General features: G+C 43.8%; 2 protein-coding genes across 8 annotated transcripts in view; one reads left to right on the top strand and one right to left on the bottom strand.

Moving 5' to 3' along the window:
• Positions 1–18,961, top strand: part of Pacsin2 (protein kinase C and casein kinase substrate in neurons 2) — a 115,156-nt gene that overhangs the window by 74,166 nt on the left and 22,029 nt on the right. For 3 of the 7 annotated variants that reach the window (XM_074084620.1, XM_020174200.2, XM_020174201.2), the window contains one exon: positions 5,469–5,607. The exons of 2 other annotated variants lie outside the window; for them this stretch is intronic. In XM_074084620.1, the coding sequence (XP_073940721.1) occupies positions 5,548–5,607 (60 nt within the window). In that variant the 5' untranslated portion in view covers positions 5,469–5,547. Of the gene's footprint in view, positions 1–4,357; positions 4,408–5,468; positions 5,608–18,961 lie in introns of all 7 variants that reach the window. 2 more of the 7 variants (XM_074084617.1, XM_074084619.1) reach the window with 1 other exon arrangement.
• Positions 161–1,147, bottom strand: LOC109693117 (large ribosomal subunit protein eL27-like). The gene is made up of 2 exons (XM_074084889.1): positions 1,141–1,147; positions 161–596 (listed from the first exon to the last, which is right to left on the bottom strand). Exons 1-2 carry the CDS (start codon positions 1,145–1,147, stop codon positions 190–192), a joined length of 414 nt encoding a protein of 137 aa, XP_073940990.1. The 3' UTR covers positions 161–189.

Here is an 18,961-nt window from a genome sequence, read left to right as displayed (position 1 = left end):
AAATATGTAGAGCAGACACTTGAGATCTTCTTCTGTTTGCATTTGACAAGATTTGACCTTTGGTCTTTCCTTATTTCTCCACTATTGTAATACGGTTTAGTTTGTTTAGTTTTGTTTATTTACAGACAGGGTCTTGCCTTGTTGCCTCGGCTGACCTTTTTTTTTTTTAATGATGGGAACAAAACACATCTAAAACCGAAGCTTCTGGAAGAACCACTTATTCTTCCTGGTCTTGTATCTCTCCTCAAACTTGACTTTGGCCTCCCGTCTGGCTTTGCGTTTAAGAGCTGGGTCTCTGAAGACATCCTTGTTGACAACAGTCTTGTCCAAGGGGATATCCACAGAGTACCTTGTGGGCATAAGGTAATTGTAGTTATAAACTTTCACAAAAGACTTTATCTTTGACCTCTTGGCAATTTTCTTCTTGCCCATTGCAGCTGTCACTTTGCGGGGATAGCAGTCAATTCCAGCCACCATAGCATGGCTGTAGGGGCGATCTGAGGTGCCATCATCAATGTTCTTCACGATGACGGCTTTGCGTCTGGAATAGCGTCCGGCTAGGACCAACGCCACTTTCCCAGGTTTCATGAACTTGCCTATTTCGACAGCAACCAGCAAGCCCACAGCAAAAAAAAAAAGCTTGGCTGACCTTGAACTTCTGGACCCAAGCAATCTTTCTGGGACTATAAACACACACTACCATACCCAGCTATGTTGAATTTTAGTTAAAAGAGATTGAGGGGTAGCCCATGGGCTATTTACATCTCCAGCACTAGCCCAGTTTTAAAACTTAGATATTTATTGGATCAATGAATGAAACTTGCCAACAGCAGCTAAGAATGGCAGATCTTCCCCTCTTTCCAGTTTCAGGCTATGAGAGCATTGTATTCCAAGCCATATGATGTTTCCTGGGCTCTTTCCTTCTACTCCCCTCCTGACCGTATCTGAGTCTGGGTGTGACTGGTATGATTCAAGAGGTCATGTGGGCTGAGGAATGGTGCTTGATCACTGTGCAATATTGAGTCAGCTGTGCCAATCAAATCCTGGCTATAAAAGAGCTAATCTAACTATTGATCCTGCAGAATGTTCCTATGTAAACCTGAAACCTGAGAGCTGATTCTGTAATGTACGTGAAATTACCAGTCATGGATTCCCAAGGACAGATGAGAGTTCCTTGGTCTCTCTTGACCCATATGGACCACCTTTATAGACAGGAAGCCCTTCCGCTGTCCCCTTGAGCAGATGCCATCTGCCTTTGAGCCCCTTTCCAGCTTTCCCTGTATTCTGTGGGTAAAAGGACACAGGCACGCTCTTTTGATATTTTCATAGCATTCTATTCACAGCACCTAAAACTGCTAGCTATGTCTATGACAGGAAGAAATTGAACTTTAAAACAAAACAATGTGGTTTTCGTTCTTAAACTTATCATTTATTATTAGTTGTGTGACCTTGAATAAGTAACTTGACCTTTAGATTTTCATCTGTAAAAAGGAAAAAAAAATATGTACCTAATGGAACTATTATGAAAAATAAATGATATTTTACTTAGGAGGATATCTATAGCTTTGTATGCATATATTAGGAAAGACAAAAAGCTGAAAAATTAATGAACTCAGCTTTTATTTCCAGAAGTAAGAAAAAGAACAAAATAATTGAATCAAAAGAACGTAGAAGAAAGGAAACGATAATGATAAGAGATGAAAGAAATAAGATATATATTTAGCAGATAGCTAGAATGAATGAATGAATGCATGCTAAAAGTTGATTCTTTCAAAAGAATAAAACGTGGTAATCCTTTGATGAGTCTGATGAAGAGAAAATGCACAATAAGCTAGTGTCCAAAGTGGATACTTCTACAGATCCTTCAGCCTTTAGAAAGATTATAAGAAGATAATATGAACAATTATAGGCAATAAATTTAGAAGTGATGAACTGGACTCCCTAGAAAAATGCAACTTCCAAAAGTCAACACTCAAAGAAATAGAAAATCTGTAAATAGCCTTTACCTATGAAATAATTGAAACCTAGCTGGGCATGGTGGTACATACATATTGTAGTCCCAGCACCTGAGGTTGGGATGGGAAGACCGGTTTGAGGCCATCCTGGATTGGGGAGAAAAAACAAGAACTGAAGTCTTTAATTAAAACTGGTTAGAGAAAATTCTAGGCCCTGACAACCTTAATGACAAATTCTGCCAAATAGTTAAGAAAAATTAAGGCCAGTCTTATGTAAAAGCTTTTAGTGGAATGTAGTAGGAAGATCCTTTCTTTGCTTGAAAAGCAATTATTTCCAAAAATCCTATAGCAGATTTTAATGATGAAATATTTTTTGTTTCATTTTTATTTTGTGGGGCTGGGAATTGAACCCAGGGCCTTCCACGTGCTGGGCAAGTGCTCTACTACTGAGCTACACCCCCAGCTCTTAATGGTGAAATGTTGAAAGCTTTGTCTTTGAGCTCTAGAAAGGGCCCTACATTTTGTTGGAAGTTCTCTCCAGTGTAATAAAGCAAGAGAAAGAAAGAAAAGCCACATGAATTGGAGAGGAAGAAATAAAACTGTCATTATTTGGATATCATGTTAATACATGCATAGAAAATCTAAGCAAACTTAGATAAATTATTAGAAATAAATGCAAATTTGCTAGGTTTATGTGCCTCTACAAAAATCAGTTCTGTATCTTGACAATCATCAGATAAAATGGAAAACTTCAAAGATACTATTTTTAATATAAAAAATATTAAGTGCTGAGTACTTACTAACCATAGGTATACAAGAAGAATATGGAAGACTATAGTTGCCTACTGAGAGAAGTAAAGAAGGCCTGAGTAAAGGGTGCACACCATGGACGGGAGACTCAGCACCGTGGAGGTGTCTGTGCTCTTGGAGTGAGACTTGGGTTCACTGAGATCCTCACCAGAGGAGTTGGCTTGTTGGTAAAACTGAATAAATAATGATATGTGTAGAAATGCACAGGGCCAAGGATAGCCCAAACTGGCCTGGAATTCATAATCCTCATTTGTGCTGGGATTACAGGCACGTATCACCATACCTGGCTCAAAAAATCTTATAAATGTGCGATAATAAAGACAACATGGCACTGTCACAGGACAGAGGCCAAAACAAAGAGCCTAGCTAAAGGACAAAGATAGACTGTAGAATGATAGAAAGGAGCAGTTAGACATCTGTGTGGGAAGAAGTGAGACTGGACTATTATGTCACATCATGTACAAGTATTTCTGGGCATGAAAAGTAAAATCTGAAAAAAAAAAAAATCACCATATGTACCTAAAAGGGAATAAAGGTGAATGAAGATCTTTATGACCTCAGCAAAAGGAAAAACTTCCTAAACAGCACTATCTTAGAAAAATATTGATTAAACTACACCATATTAAAATTAAGAATATCTGCGCAACAGATGACACCATGGAGGAGTGAGAGGATAAGGCACAGTGCAACACGTGTAATTTACATAGGATGTCATTGAGAGAAACACAGATCACAATCACAGTGAGTTTCTGCTCTGTCCATCTGAAAGGCTGGATTGTGATGATAATTGCTACTTCCCGGTGAATGAAGTGCACATGTACAGAGCACATAGCACATCGTCTGGCACATGAGGAGATCTGCATGGGCAGTAGGTGGTGATTGGCCCCCTCGTCACTGAGTAAGGGAGCTCTTGTGGGTGGCAGCTTAGGAGAAAGTGTGTATTCCAGTAGCAATAATCAAACCCAGTTCCTGTCTCCAATGTTCCTCACTACCTGTGGGTAGCTGCTGGTGGGGGCACTAAGAGCAACGTTGCCACTTTGGAGCATCAAGCTAATGTCCATCACTGCTAATCTTCATGTAGTTGTGTGAGAAAAATGCCCTCATCCTCATCTGTGCCAAGATAGCCACAGTGGACTGTGGGTAGCCAGGGCATGGGGAGAGGAGGAAGAGATTGAGGGGCAGGAAAGAAAAAGATACTGAAGTTGGGGCAGGGCACACCTACCCTTATAATCAACAGTTAAGGTTTGGGTGCTTGGATACCTGATTTATCTAAATTTGAGGTCGTTTTGAGAACATATCCCAGTGTAACAGAGAGAACATTGCCTTGCAAGCAGGCAGAGTTGGTGTCAAATGCTAGCCTCCACTGTTTGTTAGTGGGTGGATGATTTAACTTTCCCAAGCATCAGTTTTCTCAGTTGTGAAATGGAGACATAAGTAGTGACAATGATAATTTTACGATAGTGACAATAATTACATTGTTATTTATAGCAAACTGCATTTACTATGGACCAGTTATTCTAGGCTCTTTGTATGTTGTATTTGACTCACCGCAATTCTGTGATACAGATTCCATTATTGTCTCTCTTTTACAGACAAGGCAGTTTGCACAGAGAGGTTGGGCAACTTGCCCCCTGTTACTCAGGTAATAAGGAGTGGGTCTGGGATTTGAGCCTAGGCAACCTGTCACACCTGTGTTCCTTACTAAGTCTTTCTCACAGGTAGGTTCAAGGCACAATGGCTGCTCCACCCCAACCTCTTGCATACCTCCTGGCTTGGTAGTTAGGGAAGTCTTAAGAATTCAGGTGAGGTAGAGGAGGATGGAAGCAGGGTCTCATCTGAGTTGTAGACAGGTCATTCCCACAAAATGATCTGTGCTTCTGAATGTAGTGGGATCCCATCTACTGTGATTGCTCTTTGCTGTGGCCTGCATTGAATCTGTTCTCAGAAATGATAGATTTGCTTCCTAGCTGAGCCTCACACAGATGGTATCAGAATAAACTAGTCTGTAATCAGAGCTTCAGTGACTGAGATGAATCCATCAAACGGGTGAGTTGGGGATTAACCCTGAGTATGTGGTGCATACCTGTGATCCCAGCACTCAGGAGACTAGGACAGGAGATTTTGACTTTAAGGCTACCCTGGAGTACATAGCAAGACCATATCTCAAAAAAAAAAAAAAAAAAAAAGTTGGGGGTGGGGATGTAATACCCAACATAAGAGGAATATGTGAGAAAGTCTTGAGAGTACGGTCAGGTGTGGAAGGTGGGGTTGTTTGCACTCATGGTTTGTCCCAGTCCTTGCCCTGCCCCATGGTTAGGATGGGCTGGAGCCTAGCAAGCCTGGATGCCCATGGACCCTGCCTGCTCCCACATACTTACCTCACACATACTTTGTCTTTTTTCCTAAGGGCTGGGAAGATTATTTAGTGAGGTTATAAATCTGTTGATCTAAGAACAAGAATTGATCTTCGGAATGTCCTTTGAGCCTTTAAAAAGCTGTGAGGTTTTCTTGTTATTGTGAAACACATAGGACAGTCCCCAGAGTTGATTACAACTTGGGACTTTCTTTTTCTCACCAAAAGAAAATACACTATACTGTTCTGCATGGAAGGCCTTACGGAAATGGGAAGTTCTAAGACACAGATGACTTGTTTTTTGTCTTGGGAGTATAAAAACCACAGCTATCTATGTTTTTCTTTCTTAGGTCTGTCTGTGGCTTTTGAGCATCTGAAGCGGACCCCTAAACCTGAGTGTTCGCTGTTGTCCCCTCACCCTCTGCAGAAATGTCTGTCACTTATGATGACTCTGTGGGAGTGGAAGTGTCCAGCGACAGCTTCTGGGAGGTAATGCCTCAGTTTCTTTGATGAATGCAGAGCCAAAGCTGATGGTGCTTGGCAGGCCTTTGTGTTTGGTGGAGATGGGGGAATGAGACAAACATAGCCCAAACCAGCCAGGCAGTAGAGAAGATGTGGTGTGGGTTTTAGGCAGGGCAGGTATGCCTTAGTTCTCAGTAAAAGTGAGAGACTTATCTTGCTTGAAACGTCTCACATGATAAGAGCTGATAGATATTTGTTAAAAGTCTTGTCAATCTCCAATGTTTCTTTTTACGGTTAGCCACTCTGAAACTGGCCATGATACACAGTAATTATCAGCTCAGCCTGAGAGGCAGCTTTTCTTTTGAGTTTTGTATAGAAACATGGATGACTGGCCTCACATCATGCTGCACAGAACAGGCAGGTAGACAGAGAACTGAACAAACTACCCTTGAGCTTGGTTGAGCATCTGCCTGCTGGTCTGTGCCCTGGAGGAACTTGCTTCCTGATTTGATTATTTTATGGTTGGTTTTTATTTTTGGAAGTCAGCCCTCTTGCTTTTCCTGCCCACTGGTTAAGAGAAAGTTAACTTTAGGTGTTGTTTTTTGTTTTGGTTTAGTTTTTTTTTGTGGTGCTGGGGATTAAACCCAGGGCCTCATGCATGTTAGGCAAGTAATCTACTTAGAACTGCCTGAAACTTCAACTCCAGTCCAGAAGTTGACTTTGGATCAAATTATGTCCTCATGTGCTGGGCACCAGTGCTCACACTTGTAATCCCAGCTATTAAGGAGGCAGAAGGATCATGTTTGAGACCAGCATTGGCAAAAAGTTCATGAGATCCCCATCTCAATCTAAAAATCTGGGTGTGATGGCATGCACCTGTCATCCCAGCTGTGCGGGAAGCATATATAGCAGGATCATGCTCCACCCAGCCTGGGCATAAATCCAAGACCCTGTTTGAAAAATACCTAAAGCAAAAAGGGCTGGGAGTGTGGCTCAAGTGGTAGAGCCCTGTCTAGCATTCATAAAGCCCTGAGTTCAAACTCTAGTACTGCCAAAAAAAAAAAAAAAAAAAATCCCCATGGCATAACCTCTGGAGCTTTCTTGTGGGCTTTTTATACAAAATACAACTTTGTAGTTGGAAAGATGTGGTCTGTGGCTGTGACCCCAGTTGTGCTGTTACTAGCTATGTGACCTTGGGCAAATTGGATAACTCATCTAAGGTTCAGTGTCTGTCTACAAAGGGAAATAATACTGTCCCCTCCCGACCCTGCCAGTGCGTGACTGATAAGATGGAATGTAGCCTTCAGTACCCATGTGGGTTCTTTCCTCATACAGAGGCTCCTGGTGGAGAAGGTGAGCACAGTATCCTGGTGTTTGCTGGGAACTAGCATGGAGTAGCTTCATAAAACAAAACTAATTGGCTCTGTAATTTTATCTGAAAACAAATGCCATCTGCAATTATAGTTTAATGGAAATAAGTAATCACAAGTGCCCAAGTTTTAAAAGATGGGCAAGGAACCTCCAAGTTCCATTTACACTTTTCTTCCCAGTTTTGAGTGGAGGTCATAATTGAGCTAAATATTTCATTCTATTAAAGGTATGTACTCAGCCAGATGCAATAGGTCATACCTGTAGTCTCAGAGGTAGGGAGGCTGAGGCAGGAGGATCACTCCAGCCCAAGAACTGGAGACCATCCTGGACAACATAGTGAGACCTGTCTCCAAAACAAAGTGGGTGTAGGGAGTATGTATTAATGTGCTCTGCTGTGTGCTAGGCCCTGTGAACATATGGCAGGGAGTGGGGAGACTGAGTCCTGGGCTCGGGGACCTACTTCTGGACTTACATAAGTGAACAGAATCATGGCGCTCACAGGCGTTCTTCATCCTTTTTGGCAACAGCAGCCTTCTTGGGGGGATCCAGTCCAGAGCCCAAATCTCAGTGACAAGAATCACAAATCTGCCCTGGAAACATTTCATTTCAGATAGGAAGAGTGACAGAAGTAGTGACAGTTACATATGTTGCCAGCCACTTGGCAGCAGGGCACTCCCAGGTCACTGTCACAGCAGGCATAGTGGAAGGCTTGGTGTAAAATTATAGGAAGTTGCTGAGAGCATGGCTCAAGTGATAGAGTATCTGCCTAGCAAGCCTGAAGCCCTGAGTTCAATACTCTAGTTATCACTTAAACTTTAAGAAGCTACATTAAAACATGAAATTACAAGATGTCTTTTGAAACAAGGCTGGAATTCAGGTCCTGTCTTGTACCCCACCCACAGGTACAGGTTAGTGGGCAGGCAGGCCCCACTTGCTGGCCCCCAGGAAGACTCTTGGCCTTGCCAATGCCAGAAGCACTCATGGATCTAGCAGTGGCTTTGCAGAGTCTTCTTTTATGCTCCTGTGCTGGCCTTCAGAAATAAGTGTCCTTTTTCAACACTGAAGTCAAACTGTAGGTGGAAACCTCTGGAGCTGCAGGGTTCTGTTGTTTGCTGTAGAGACATTGACAGCTGGCCTCCATCAGGACCTGCTTTGAGTGTAGTGCTGATACACAGGGTGAACATACAAAGCCCTTGTGAATGATAGACCATGAGCAGGTCTATGGTGAGGGGTGGGGGGCAGGTGCAGACATTGCTTTGTAGCCAGGGCCCTGACCTTGTCATTCACTGCCTGTATGTGGCTTGGGGTAAGTTCCCAATTTATCTTTGTTCCAATTCCTAATCTGTAATGATGTACCCATATCTAAGGTACTGTGAGATTTAAAGGAATAAATACGTGTGTGTGTGTGTATTCACATGTATACATGTGGCCCAGCACTCCTTCCCTCTGATGCAGGAGCTAGAGGAACCAGCACACACATACACATCTATAAACTTTCTGCAGTGCCTTTGGTGATAGTGTTTTAATTACCAACTTGGTGGCAGAAGCTGTTGGAGAAGTTTACCAGCTAAATGTATTGTTTTTACAGAAGTATTTGGCTGCTTGTTAAATAAAAATTAGGTGAAAAATATGTAAGTGAAGGTCAGTAGAAGACACTGTCACCATTCATTCAGTCATGTGACTTTAATGAGTCCAGTCATTGATTTAACCTCTTGTGCTTCCTGTTAAATTCTTAACTGCAGTGCTGTCAGTTTTCTTTTTTGCCTGAAGAGTGAATGTTCATTTGTGATGCTGTCCCTGAAATGACTCTTCAGCAGTGCTCTTGTCCTCCACATTGACAGCTTGGGAGCCAGCCCTCCATGGTTCTAAGTGACTTAGGTGTCTGTTGTCAGCTGAATGTCTCTCTAGACGTCCATAGGTTCCTCCTGTGCACAGAAGCCAATGTCCCCAAGAAGGCTTTGAGGCTTCACGTGGAAAAGTCTTTTGTTTTTAAATTTATTCCTCCCCACTATAAGATATTAACTGAAGAAGATTGCTCCAAAATCCTCTTCTGTTTTGTGCCTGCACAGGAGGGAAATGATTCTGCAAAGTACAGGGCCCAGTCCTGCAGTCCTCCCACCTTGCCTAAGACATGGTTGGGGAGAAGCTTAACGCAGGCCCTGGATGTCACCTCAGGTTTTGTAGGGATATTTTGACAGTTTCTTTACCTATTTGTGTTCCTTTTATTCCTTCTTCTTGCCTAATTGCTCTGGCTAGGAATTCCAGTACTATTTGAATAGGAGTGGAGATAGTGGGCATCCTTGTCTGGTTCCTGATTTTAGAGGGAATGGTTTCAGTTTTTCTCCGTTAAGTAGAAAAACTGTAGGTTTGTCATATATAGCTTTTATAATGTTGAGGTACTTTCCCTCTATTCCTAGTTTTCTTAGAGCTTTTATCATGAAATGGTGTTGGATCTTATCAAAGGCTTTTTCTATATCTATTGAGATGATCAAGTGGTTTTTGTGTTTGCTTCTGTTAATGTGGTTTATTGCGTTTATTGATTTTCGTATGTTGAACCACCCCTGCATTCCTGGGATGAAGCCTACTTGGTCGTGGTGAATAATCTTTTTAATGTGTGTTGAATTCGGTTTGCCATTATTTTGTTGAGGATTTTTGCATCAATGTTCATTAAGGAGATTGGCCTATAGTTCTCCTTTTTGGAGGTGTCTTTGCCTGGTTTTGGGATAAGTGTAATACTGGCTTCATAAAATGTGTTAGGCAGTTTTCCTTCCCTTTCTATTTTGTGGAACAGTTTAAGGAGGGTTGGTATCAGTTCTTCTTTAAAGGTCTGATAAAATTCAGAAGAGAATCCATCAGGTCCTGGACTTTTCTTTTTGGGGAGACTCTTGATTGCTGCTTCAATTTCATTTTGTGTTATAGATCTATTCAGGTGATTAATTTCCTCTTGGTTCAGTTTTGGATGATCATATGTATCTAGAAATCTGTCCATTTCTTTAAGATTTTCAAATTTATTTGAATATAGGTTCTCGAAGTAGTCTCTGATGATTTCCTGGACTTCCATGGTGTTTGTTGTTATCTCCCCTTTTGCATTCCTGATTGTACTAATTTGGGTTTTTTCTCTCCTCATTTTAGTCAGGTTTGCCAGGGGTCTATCGATCTTGTTTATTTTTTCAAAGAACCAACTTTTTGTTTCATTAATTCTTTGTATTGTTTTTTTGGTTTCTATTTCGTTGATTTCAGCTCTTATTTTTATTATTTCTCTCCTGTTTGTTTTGGGATTTGCTTGTTCTTGTTTTTCTAGGAGTTTGAGATGTATCATTAAGTCATTGATTTGGGATCTTTCAGTCTTAATATATGCACTCATGGCTATAAACTTTCCTCTCAGGACTGCCTGTGCTGTGTCCCATAGATTCTGGTAGGTTGTGTTTTCATTTTCATTGACTTCCAGGAACTTTTTAATTTCCTCTTTTATTTCATCAATGATCCATTATTCATTAAGTAATGAGTTATTTAGTTTCCAGCTGTTTGCATGTTTTTTGTCTTTACTTTTGTTGTTGAGTTCTACTTTTACTGCGTTGTGATCAGATAGTATGCACGGTATAATTTCTATTTTCTTATATTTGCTGAGGCTTGCTTTGTGCCCTAGGCTATGATCTATTTTGGAGAAGGTTCCATGGGCTGCTGAGAAGAATGTATATTGTGTAGAAGTTGGATGAAATGTTCTGTAGACATCAAGTTGGTCCATTTGATCTATTGTATATTTTAGATCTTGGATTTCTTTATTGATTTTTTGTTTGGATGACCTATCTATTGATGATAATGGGGTGTTAAAGTCTCCCACAACCACTGTGCTGGTGTTAATATATGCTTTTAGGTCTTTCAAGGTATGTTTGATGAAACTGGGTGCGTTGACATTGGGTGCATACAGGTTGATAATTGTTACTTCCTTTTGGTCTATTTCCCCTTTTATTAGTATGGAATGTCCTTTATCTCGTTTGATCAATGTAGGTTTGAAGTCTACTTTGTCAGAGATAAGTATTGCTACTCCTGCCTGTTTTCGGGGGCCATTGGCTTGGTAAATCTTCCAGCTTTCATCCTAAGCCTATGCTTATTTCTGTCGGTGAGCTGGGTCTCCTGTAAGCAACAAATTGTTGGATCTTCCTTTTTAATCCATTTCGTCAAGCGGTGCCTTTTGATGGGTGAATTAAGTCCGTTAACATTAAGCGTTAGTACTGGTAGGTATGTGGTGATTCCTGTCATTTAGTTGTCTTAGTTGTTTGAAGGTTTGATTGTGTGTCCTGTTGCTCTTTTGATATTGGTTGCTCGTTTCTTCTCAGAGTTACCATCTGATGGTGCCTGACAGTTCTTTTAACCATTTGTGGGGAAGGCTCATGTGATTCTGAATTAAGAACTTGATCCATAAAGGACCCCGAATTGCTGCATTGTCCATGATTCTGAGCTCTCAGCAACTCCTTAGACCCCTCTTCCCCGTGGGGAATGAGAATCCTAGTACCAGCACCTTCTGGGCCCTAAGAGATGCTATGGGATGCCCTGCCCCTGCCTGGCATGGAGAATGGGAAGAATGAAGGCACATTTTAGGCCCTCAGACCTTTAATACGTTTCTGCCTTGGTAGCAGATTCCACACAAGGTAATGAGGGTAGGATGAGCTGTGGTAGGAGGCTGCAGGGAGGGGTGACATTGTACACAGCTCTTGCTGTGAGGGCCATGACTTCCTGTTTTGAGCCTTCAGGAAGCAGCCCTGCCTGAGTTCCTTCACTGTTACCTCAGACATCAATTCCTTCAGGCAGCCCTAACTACTCAAGTAGTGTTCCTTCCCAGGAGTTATCACTGTCAGTAATTGTCTTTAGCTTGTCTTAAGTTCCGTGAGGGCAGCGACAGTTTGTTCACCATGACATCCCTTGGCACACAGCAGATGTTTATTAAATGTGTGAGTGGCGAGAATCCAAATCCTCAGAACTTGAGAGTTAGGAATGCCTCTGTTTGGGGCTGGCCGGCCCATGTCAGTGACAGATCCAACTTGAGAACCTGATCTGTGAAGGGCCTTTGGAGGTCTTGCCAAGTGACAGTGCAGCCGGTAGGGAAGAAGTCCACCTGCAGAGGATGCAAGCCCATCATCCTCCAGTGCTTTTGGCTCTTACGCACTCAGCTGTGACCCTACCTTGCATCTGAAGACACAGAAATATTCAGAGAAGAGATTCTACAAGGTCATACTTTGGGACAGGACAATCATTGCTGCTACCTTGTGCGATGTGTGGAGGGAAGAGGCCTTGGCAGAGAGGGCCAGAAGAGCCCAAGGGCTTTATGGCAATATCAAAAGCTCATTTAAGGGCTGGGAGTGTGGCTCAATTGTAGAGTGCTTGCCTAGCATTCATGAGGGTTTGATTGCTAGTGCTGCAAAAAGGCAAAAAAAAGTTCATTTAGCACATCTCTTCACCATCTGCAGGATCATATTTAAGGAATCCCAAAAGGGTGGTGTTTCACCCATCTTCCAAGTTGGCAGAGAACATGCTAATGAAGCTACCTTTTATTGGCTTTAGGTCAGACATTTGCCTTTGAGTGCATGGATTGGCCTAGAGGGACATTGCCAGAAGCTCTGCCTTCTGTGGCCAAGTTGACACAGCTGACTTGCCCTGAATCTTCCTCAGCAGGGTTTGAGGGGACAGATACAGTGCTTGAACCTTCATATGCTAACGACCATGGTAAATCCAAGAGTAAAATCAAGGCTGTCCTTGGCAAGTGGTCCTAGTAGTGAACAGGCTTGTGGTTCCTGGGATGAGCCTCACCTGCATACAACGGAGACAGAAGCGGGACCACTGTTCTGCTTTGCACCTCTACATTCTGTGTAATCTTGGCCCTAGGGCCAAGACACATGGGCTCTGTCTCTTCCTGGCTGCATGGTCAATGGTGATGGCACTTCTTCAAACCTGAAGGACACAAAATAGGGACAGTAATGTTACCTACTGGCTGAGATGGCATGGGGTTGTGTTGGATGACACAGGTAGAGCTTTGCTCCCTACCTGGCAAAGCATAGCCATACTGTTATGATGCGTGGATGATGACAGAATGTGTGGTGCCTGTTGCCAAGAGGCTCACAGGGTGACTTAGGACTGGAGGCTAGAGTACCTGAGGTAACTTTGAAAGGAACTGACTATGGGCTCAATGTTTGCAAAGCCCATTGTGTCTCCCAAATGGAACAACCAACAGGAGCTGGAGGCAGGGAGGAGGACTGGTTTCAGCTGCCCAAGTGCAGGCGATGCAGGTGCTCGCCCGTGGTGGTCTGGACAGGATGTATGCAGTCAGGGAAGCTTCACATTTGGGAAGGTAGGACACGCTAGGAATGACAGGTCTCCTCACTACTTCTTTACTTCCTGCTTATATCTTGTCCCCTCTTCCCTTCTATTGGTAGGACTTTTTTTATGTGCAGGCATTTGTGATTATCTAAATGATGTCTGCATGGTACTGTTTCTGTTCAGCCTGCAATTTGTCTACCCAACCTCACACACTGGGAGGCCAATGATGCATTGCTGTGCCACAGGTTTGCTGCTGCATTCCTCAGGGAATAACCCTCCCCTTCCAACCCCCCAATCCCCAATGCCTTGGACACAAGTAATATTAGTCCAGAACAAAATCCTGAGTTGTCATAGGTGGCACATGTGCATAATGACTTGATTACCACCTGGGTTGACAGAAAGCTTGACTGGTCTATTTTTCCACTAGTACATACACGAAGACCTTATGCCCATCCCTGGCCCACACTTGGGATTTCCCAGTGTAGTGTTTGCCAGTGTGTAGGTGTAAACAGCTACCTGCGTTCTGAAATTTTGTATTCATGTCCTTTTATCTATGCTTTGGAGCCCTGTCTTTCTCATGTTGGTGTTTAGGGCTTTCTGCCAAATTCTAGGTTGAAGTCCCTTATTGATCTTATATGTACCCAGTTGGGAGAGAGTATAGTCTGTAACCATTTTATCCATCTCTCTCTCTCTCTTTCTCTCTTTTATGATATTGGAGTTTGAACTCAGGACCTTGTGGTTGTTAGGCAAGCACTGTACCACTGGAGTCACAACCCCAGCCCTTGGTGTCAATTTCTGAACAGAATTCTTTAGTTTTTGATGTAATAGAGTATGTGTTTGGGGGGTGGGGAAGGGGAATGGGTGTGTGTATACATTCCTGTAGTTTTAGTTTTTGAAATTCTGTTTAAGGAGCCCTGACTTAAGTCACAAAGGTATATTCACCTACACTTTCTTCTGGTCATTTTATGGTTTTGCTGCTCATGTTTTTATTTGAATGCCTGCTGCATGATAAGTCCTATGGAAGGCATAGAGAAAGAGCAGTGGACAGAGAGACACAGGTCCACACCTTACAGGGTGTAGAGACTAAGAGTGTTAGTGCTTAGGAATTCTGTGGAGCTTTTGTTGCCTGAGTCTGCATACGCCTGGGATTCAGGAAGTAAGACTTGCTGGGACAGAAGCAGGGGACTCCTGGTCTGACTGGGGGAGGGCAGAGCGGTCTGAGCACAAGCCTGTGACCGCCCTCTGCCTAATGGCTGCCGTTCCCTTACTCTAATGGGCACAGATCAGGTCAGCAGTGTGACAGCCAGAACCTTGTGCGGGTTGCAGGGCGAGTTAAGATTCCTTGGGATATTGAGATCCACTGTAGACAGGGCGGGGTACAGTCTCTCTTGGTGCCTTGGAGTCAAGGCAGCTTTGGGTTGTAGGATGAGCTTTGGGGGTGGTCTACTGTCTCTCTTCTCTCTAGGGCCAAGGCCTTTACTCTGGGAACTTGACCAGAATTGGGTCATTTACTTGTGAGATGTGCCTAACTGTCACAAAGCAAAGTCAGGGATTAAAAGAATGAAATGAAAATCTAAATAGAGAAGACCCATTTGTGTCCTCCCCCGCTACCCCATGGCCCTCCTGGACTATTAGCATTCAGTCAGCAGAAGTTTTGTCATTGAGCCTGTGCTGGGGTACAGAGTATGGATGGCTGCACTCACTTTCCCTCTTACCTTCCCACTCCCAGGGGTCCCAGAAGCCTTGCAGGCTGCTTCCACATCCCCAGCTTTCTGTGGCCTCTGAAAGGCATTGGGCAACAGGACTGTGAGGTCTGGGAAGCAGAGGTTCTCTGGCATCCTGTGAAAGGCCCTTGCAGGCAGCTCCCCCCATGTCCACAGGTGGACAAGAAAGAGCTACAAGTGTTCGAATGTTGCTTCCCAGCCCCCCAGTCATGAGAACCCCTTGGCTTTAGGCAGAGTCCCTGTCCCTGATCCCAAATCTGTTTCTGCATAGGAATCCCTGGCTGCCTTGACAAACAAGGCTCCTCTGGCTTTGGGTCTTTAAGAGAGCAAAAGAATGAGGAGAAGTGGCTTTTTGCAGCTCAGAAAATCAGAGGGGCAGCTTGGGAGCTGTAACCAAGGGGAAGGGAACTAGGGTGGGAAATGAGTAGAAGGGATTGGGATTTCTGTGGATTGTGGGCTAGGCCTTTTTTCATTCAGCACCAGATGCTGGGGATCAGTGTAGTCCCAGGGCCCATCCAGGGTACAGAGGAGCTATCTCAGGACTCCAGAAAGTTCATTCTGTTTCCTATGCCTGATGGGGTATAATATTATATTTTGCTTCTGTGACTGCTTGCCCAGTTGCCTGGAGCTGGGAACCATGTTACCTGTGTCCCACTCCCATCTGCCACCTAGAGGCCTCAGAGGTTGCCTTTCCCAGCTTGCCTGCTCTGTCCCCCACTGCTCTCACACCTTCCCTCCAGGCTTGACTTTCATTCTTCTGAGCCCCACCCAGCCTGAGCAAGGCCCCCTTCAGCATGAAGCCCTGACTCTACCCCCTACCTTCCTGCCACTATTGTTTCCCAGCATTCTGTGCTCCATTCCTAGCAGATTTCACAGCACCCCAAGGTCACCATGCTATCCGCCCTCTTCCTCTTACCCATGTTCCCTGTGTCTGGGACTATTTACCTCACCTCCCGTTTAATCTCACTGGCCTCCTACCTGCCCTTGAGATTTCCCTTTACAAAAATGTCTCCAGTCTACCTCCCCATTCTACCTTCTACCTAGTGCCCAAAGGGTAGCCTGTGGTGTGATATGGTAGTTCTGAGTCCCTCGGCAAGTATTGCTTGGCCTTCCCACACCATGCAGTCCTGCAGGGGAGCAGAGGGGCACCCAGATAGTGAGCATTTACCTTTGAGCCTGAACTTAGTGAAATTGGAACATAGATAGCTTCAGACCTAGCTCAAAAATGGGTATTTTGTGAACTAGTCAATCAATGGTTTGGAACAAAATTTGCTTATTTCCATAGCAGTCTAGGTAAAGCTCACTGCCACTTAGCCATCTCCACAAGCTAATGTTCTGAAAGTGAACGAGCACTCTTCAGCTACAGAATTGGTAGAGCAGAAATAAGTAGCCATGTATTTCCTGATTTTCACGTATGATCAGTTGTCAAATATGTGAAGATTTTCTTGCATTTGAAAAACCAGTCACCATTATGCCTTGACCTTAAAAATACATGAGGAAAGGAAGACACTTGACTGAAGAAGGTCCACAGAGGTGGATAGCCACCACTGAAGACACTCAGTGTCCTTAGACAGTGGGGATGCAGACTAAAGCCACAGTGGGATGCTGCTGCACCCAAAGAGGATGGCTGAAGTTTGCAGACAAACCCCACAACACTAATTAATAGGTTGCCGATGGGAATGCTAACACCGTGCACTGCTTTGGATAATAGTTTGGCAGTTTTGTTACTGGTTTACATGTCATGTAGCAATTCCTACCCCTAGGTATTCACCCAAGAGAAATGAAAGCATCCACCCACACAAAGACCTCTAGATGAATATTGATGGTTTCTTTTTAATCACCCCAAAGTGAAAACAACCTAAATGCTCTCAGCAAGATGAATGGATAAACAAATGGTGACATACCCATGCAATAGAATACTACTTAGCAATCAAAAAGACAACAACTGACAGAGGCAACAACATGAATAAATCTCAACAGCGTTGTGATGACAGAAGCCAGTCTGTTCCGTGTATCTTGCCCATCCTGGAAAAGGATAGGAATTGAATCAGTGGTTGTAGGTCTGTGTGGTACAGACATAGAAACATTGTGCACCTTGTATGAGGGTACACATCTGCCTGAAGTGGTCTACCTGTCCCCAGCAAAGGGTGACTGGCTGTGTCAGATTCCATTTCAATCTGGAAAAACAGCCAGCAGCAGCAGCTGTGCCTCTTAAGACAACAGCAGCATCTTGCTCAGGGAATGAGAAGGACACTTTGCTCTGTCACTAGTGGTTTTGTTTGTTTGTTTGTTTGTTTGTGGTAATGGTATTGGGGTTTGAACTCAGGACCTTGGGCTTGGTAGGTAGACATCCTACACTTGAGCCATGCCCTCAGCCCTATCACCAGCTGTTTATAGAGATGGAGGCTTAAAGCAAGAGCCTGTCATAAGCTTCCATCCAACCATTCCACTTAACAGAGGGCCTTGGGGCTAATGTTGCTGGAGTGTCTTTGGTGCCTGTTATATGGTACACCCCTTCTCCCCGTGGCTCTGTGCCTAGTTAGTCCACTGCCTGTCCCCAGCAGCTGTCACAGGGCTAGCTCAGACTGACTCCTCTACCACTTCCAGGACTACTGGAAGGCTGCTTGTTAAGACAGCCTTCCCATACTCATGGCTGCCCCTTCAGGTTTAAGAGTTATTTAAATATGAACTGCAGCTGCTGTGTACTGATGGATTACACCAACACATGACTTGTTAGCAAGTAGCCTTTTTTCCTGAAATCTTTTTTCCAAGGGCTTTCAAAGTCAGAGAAATGGGCAGGTTTCCAGAGTAAATGTGGATAGTGATCGCCAATTTGAGTACTATTGGGAAAGGGAGATGAAAACCCAAAACCCACTTTGCATGGCAGTTTCATGGTGACCATCGAGGCTCCATTAGGGCTGTGATTATCTTTGCTATTCTTGCCTCCAACTCAGCAATACTGAGTTGTGTTTTGAGGGTATCTTTTACCTCCTATTGTAAATTTCAAAATGACCACTAGGCCCCACTCTAAAGGAAGCAGGCATGTGTTGTCACTTTCACTGGGTTGTGAAAGTGCTGTGCTTGCCTTCCATGGGAGCTGCTGAAGTATGGACCCTCAGTTCTAATTCAGCCCTGAGTTTTGATGAGCTGCTGAACTGCCTGCTGAGGAGTTGCTGCTTGGCCTGCCTAGGCCAGGAGGGGTCTGTTGAGGGAATGATGATGTGTTCAGCACAGGGCAGAAATTATGCCAGGGCTCTGCAGAAGGCTGCCCAGGCCACCTGCCTTCAGGTCCCTTTGCAAGATCTCCCCCATGCCTGTCAGATAGATACTCCACAAGCCTTCTTCCTCACCTGATTAACTCAGCTTAGAATAGGAGACTCAGGAGCATCACAGGCAGCACTGCAGAGAGAGCTGCACTCCATTCTGCAAAAACAGGAGCTTTCAGACTGATGCTAAGCAAAGAGAAAGTAGAGTAGTGGATGATCCACCAGGTAAAGACCATGAGAAAAGACAAAATGAATAAGAGAGGAGCTAAGATTTCTGAAGACTGGGAGGAAAAGGATGACAATATAATAGATGCATTTTCTGTACTGTTTCCTGTGGGTTCTCCAGTGTCAGCTGCCCGTACCTATCCAAGTCTAAGCCTCAAAGGATGAGACATATTGAACATTGTGATTTCATCCCAAATTAGCCTGTAACATTTTCTATTATTCCTAATTTAGATGAGTTAGTTTCTTTTTTCATATGTGAAAAAAAAGTAGTCAAAATTCAACTTGCTCTTAACCAAGTAGTAAGAGTCTGAGCTTTGCCATCCAGACTGTCCTATACCTGGAACTGCTTGGATAACTGCCTTCAGCTCTAGTCCAGCCACTGTAGCTGTGGGATCTTAGTAGACTCTGTAACTCTAAGCCTGAATTTCCTCATCTGTGAAATGGGGACAGTTATTCTTCCTGGACAGGGATGACAGTATTTGG

Source organism: Castor canadensis, chromosome 8 (genome assembly GCF_047511655.1).
Source record: "Castor canadensis chromosome 8, mCasCan1.hap1v2, whole genome shotgun sequence".
Lineage (NCBI taxonomy): Eukaryota > Metazoa > Chordata > Mammalia > Rodentia > Castoridae > Castor > Castor canadensis.
The sequence above is the reverse complement of the archived record's forward strand: the minus strand, read 5'-3'. Positions and strand labels throughout refer to the sequence as shown.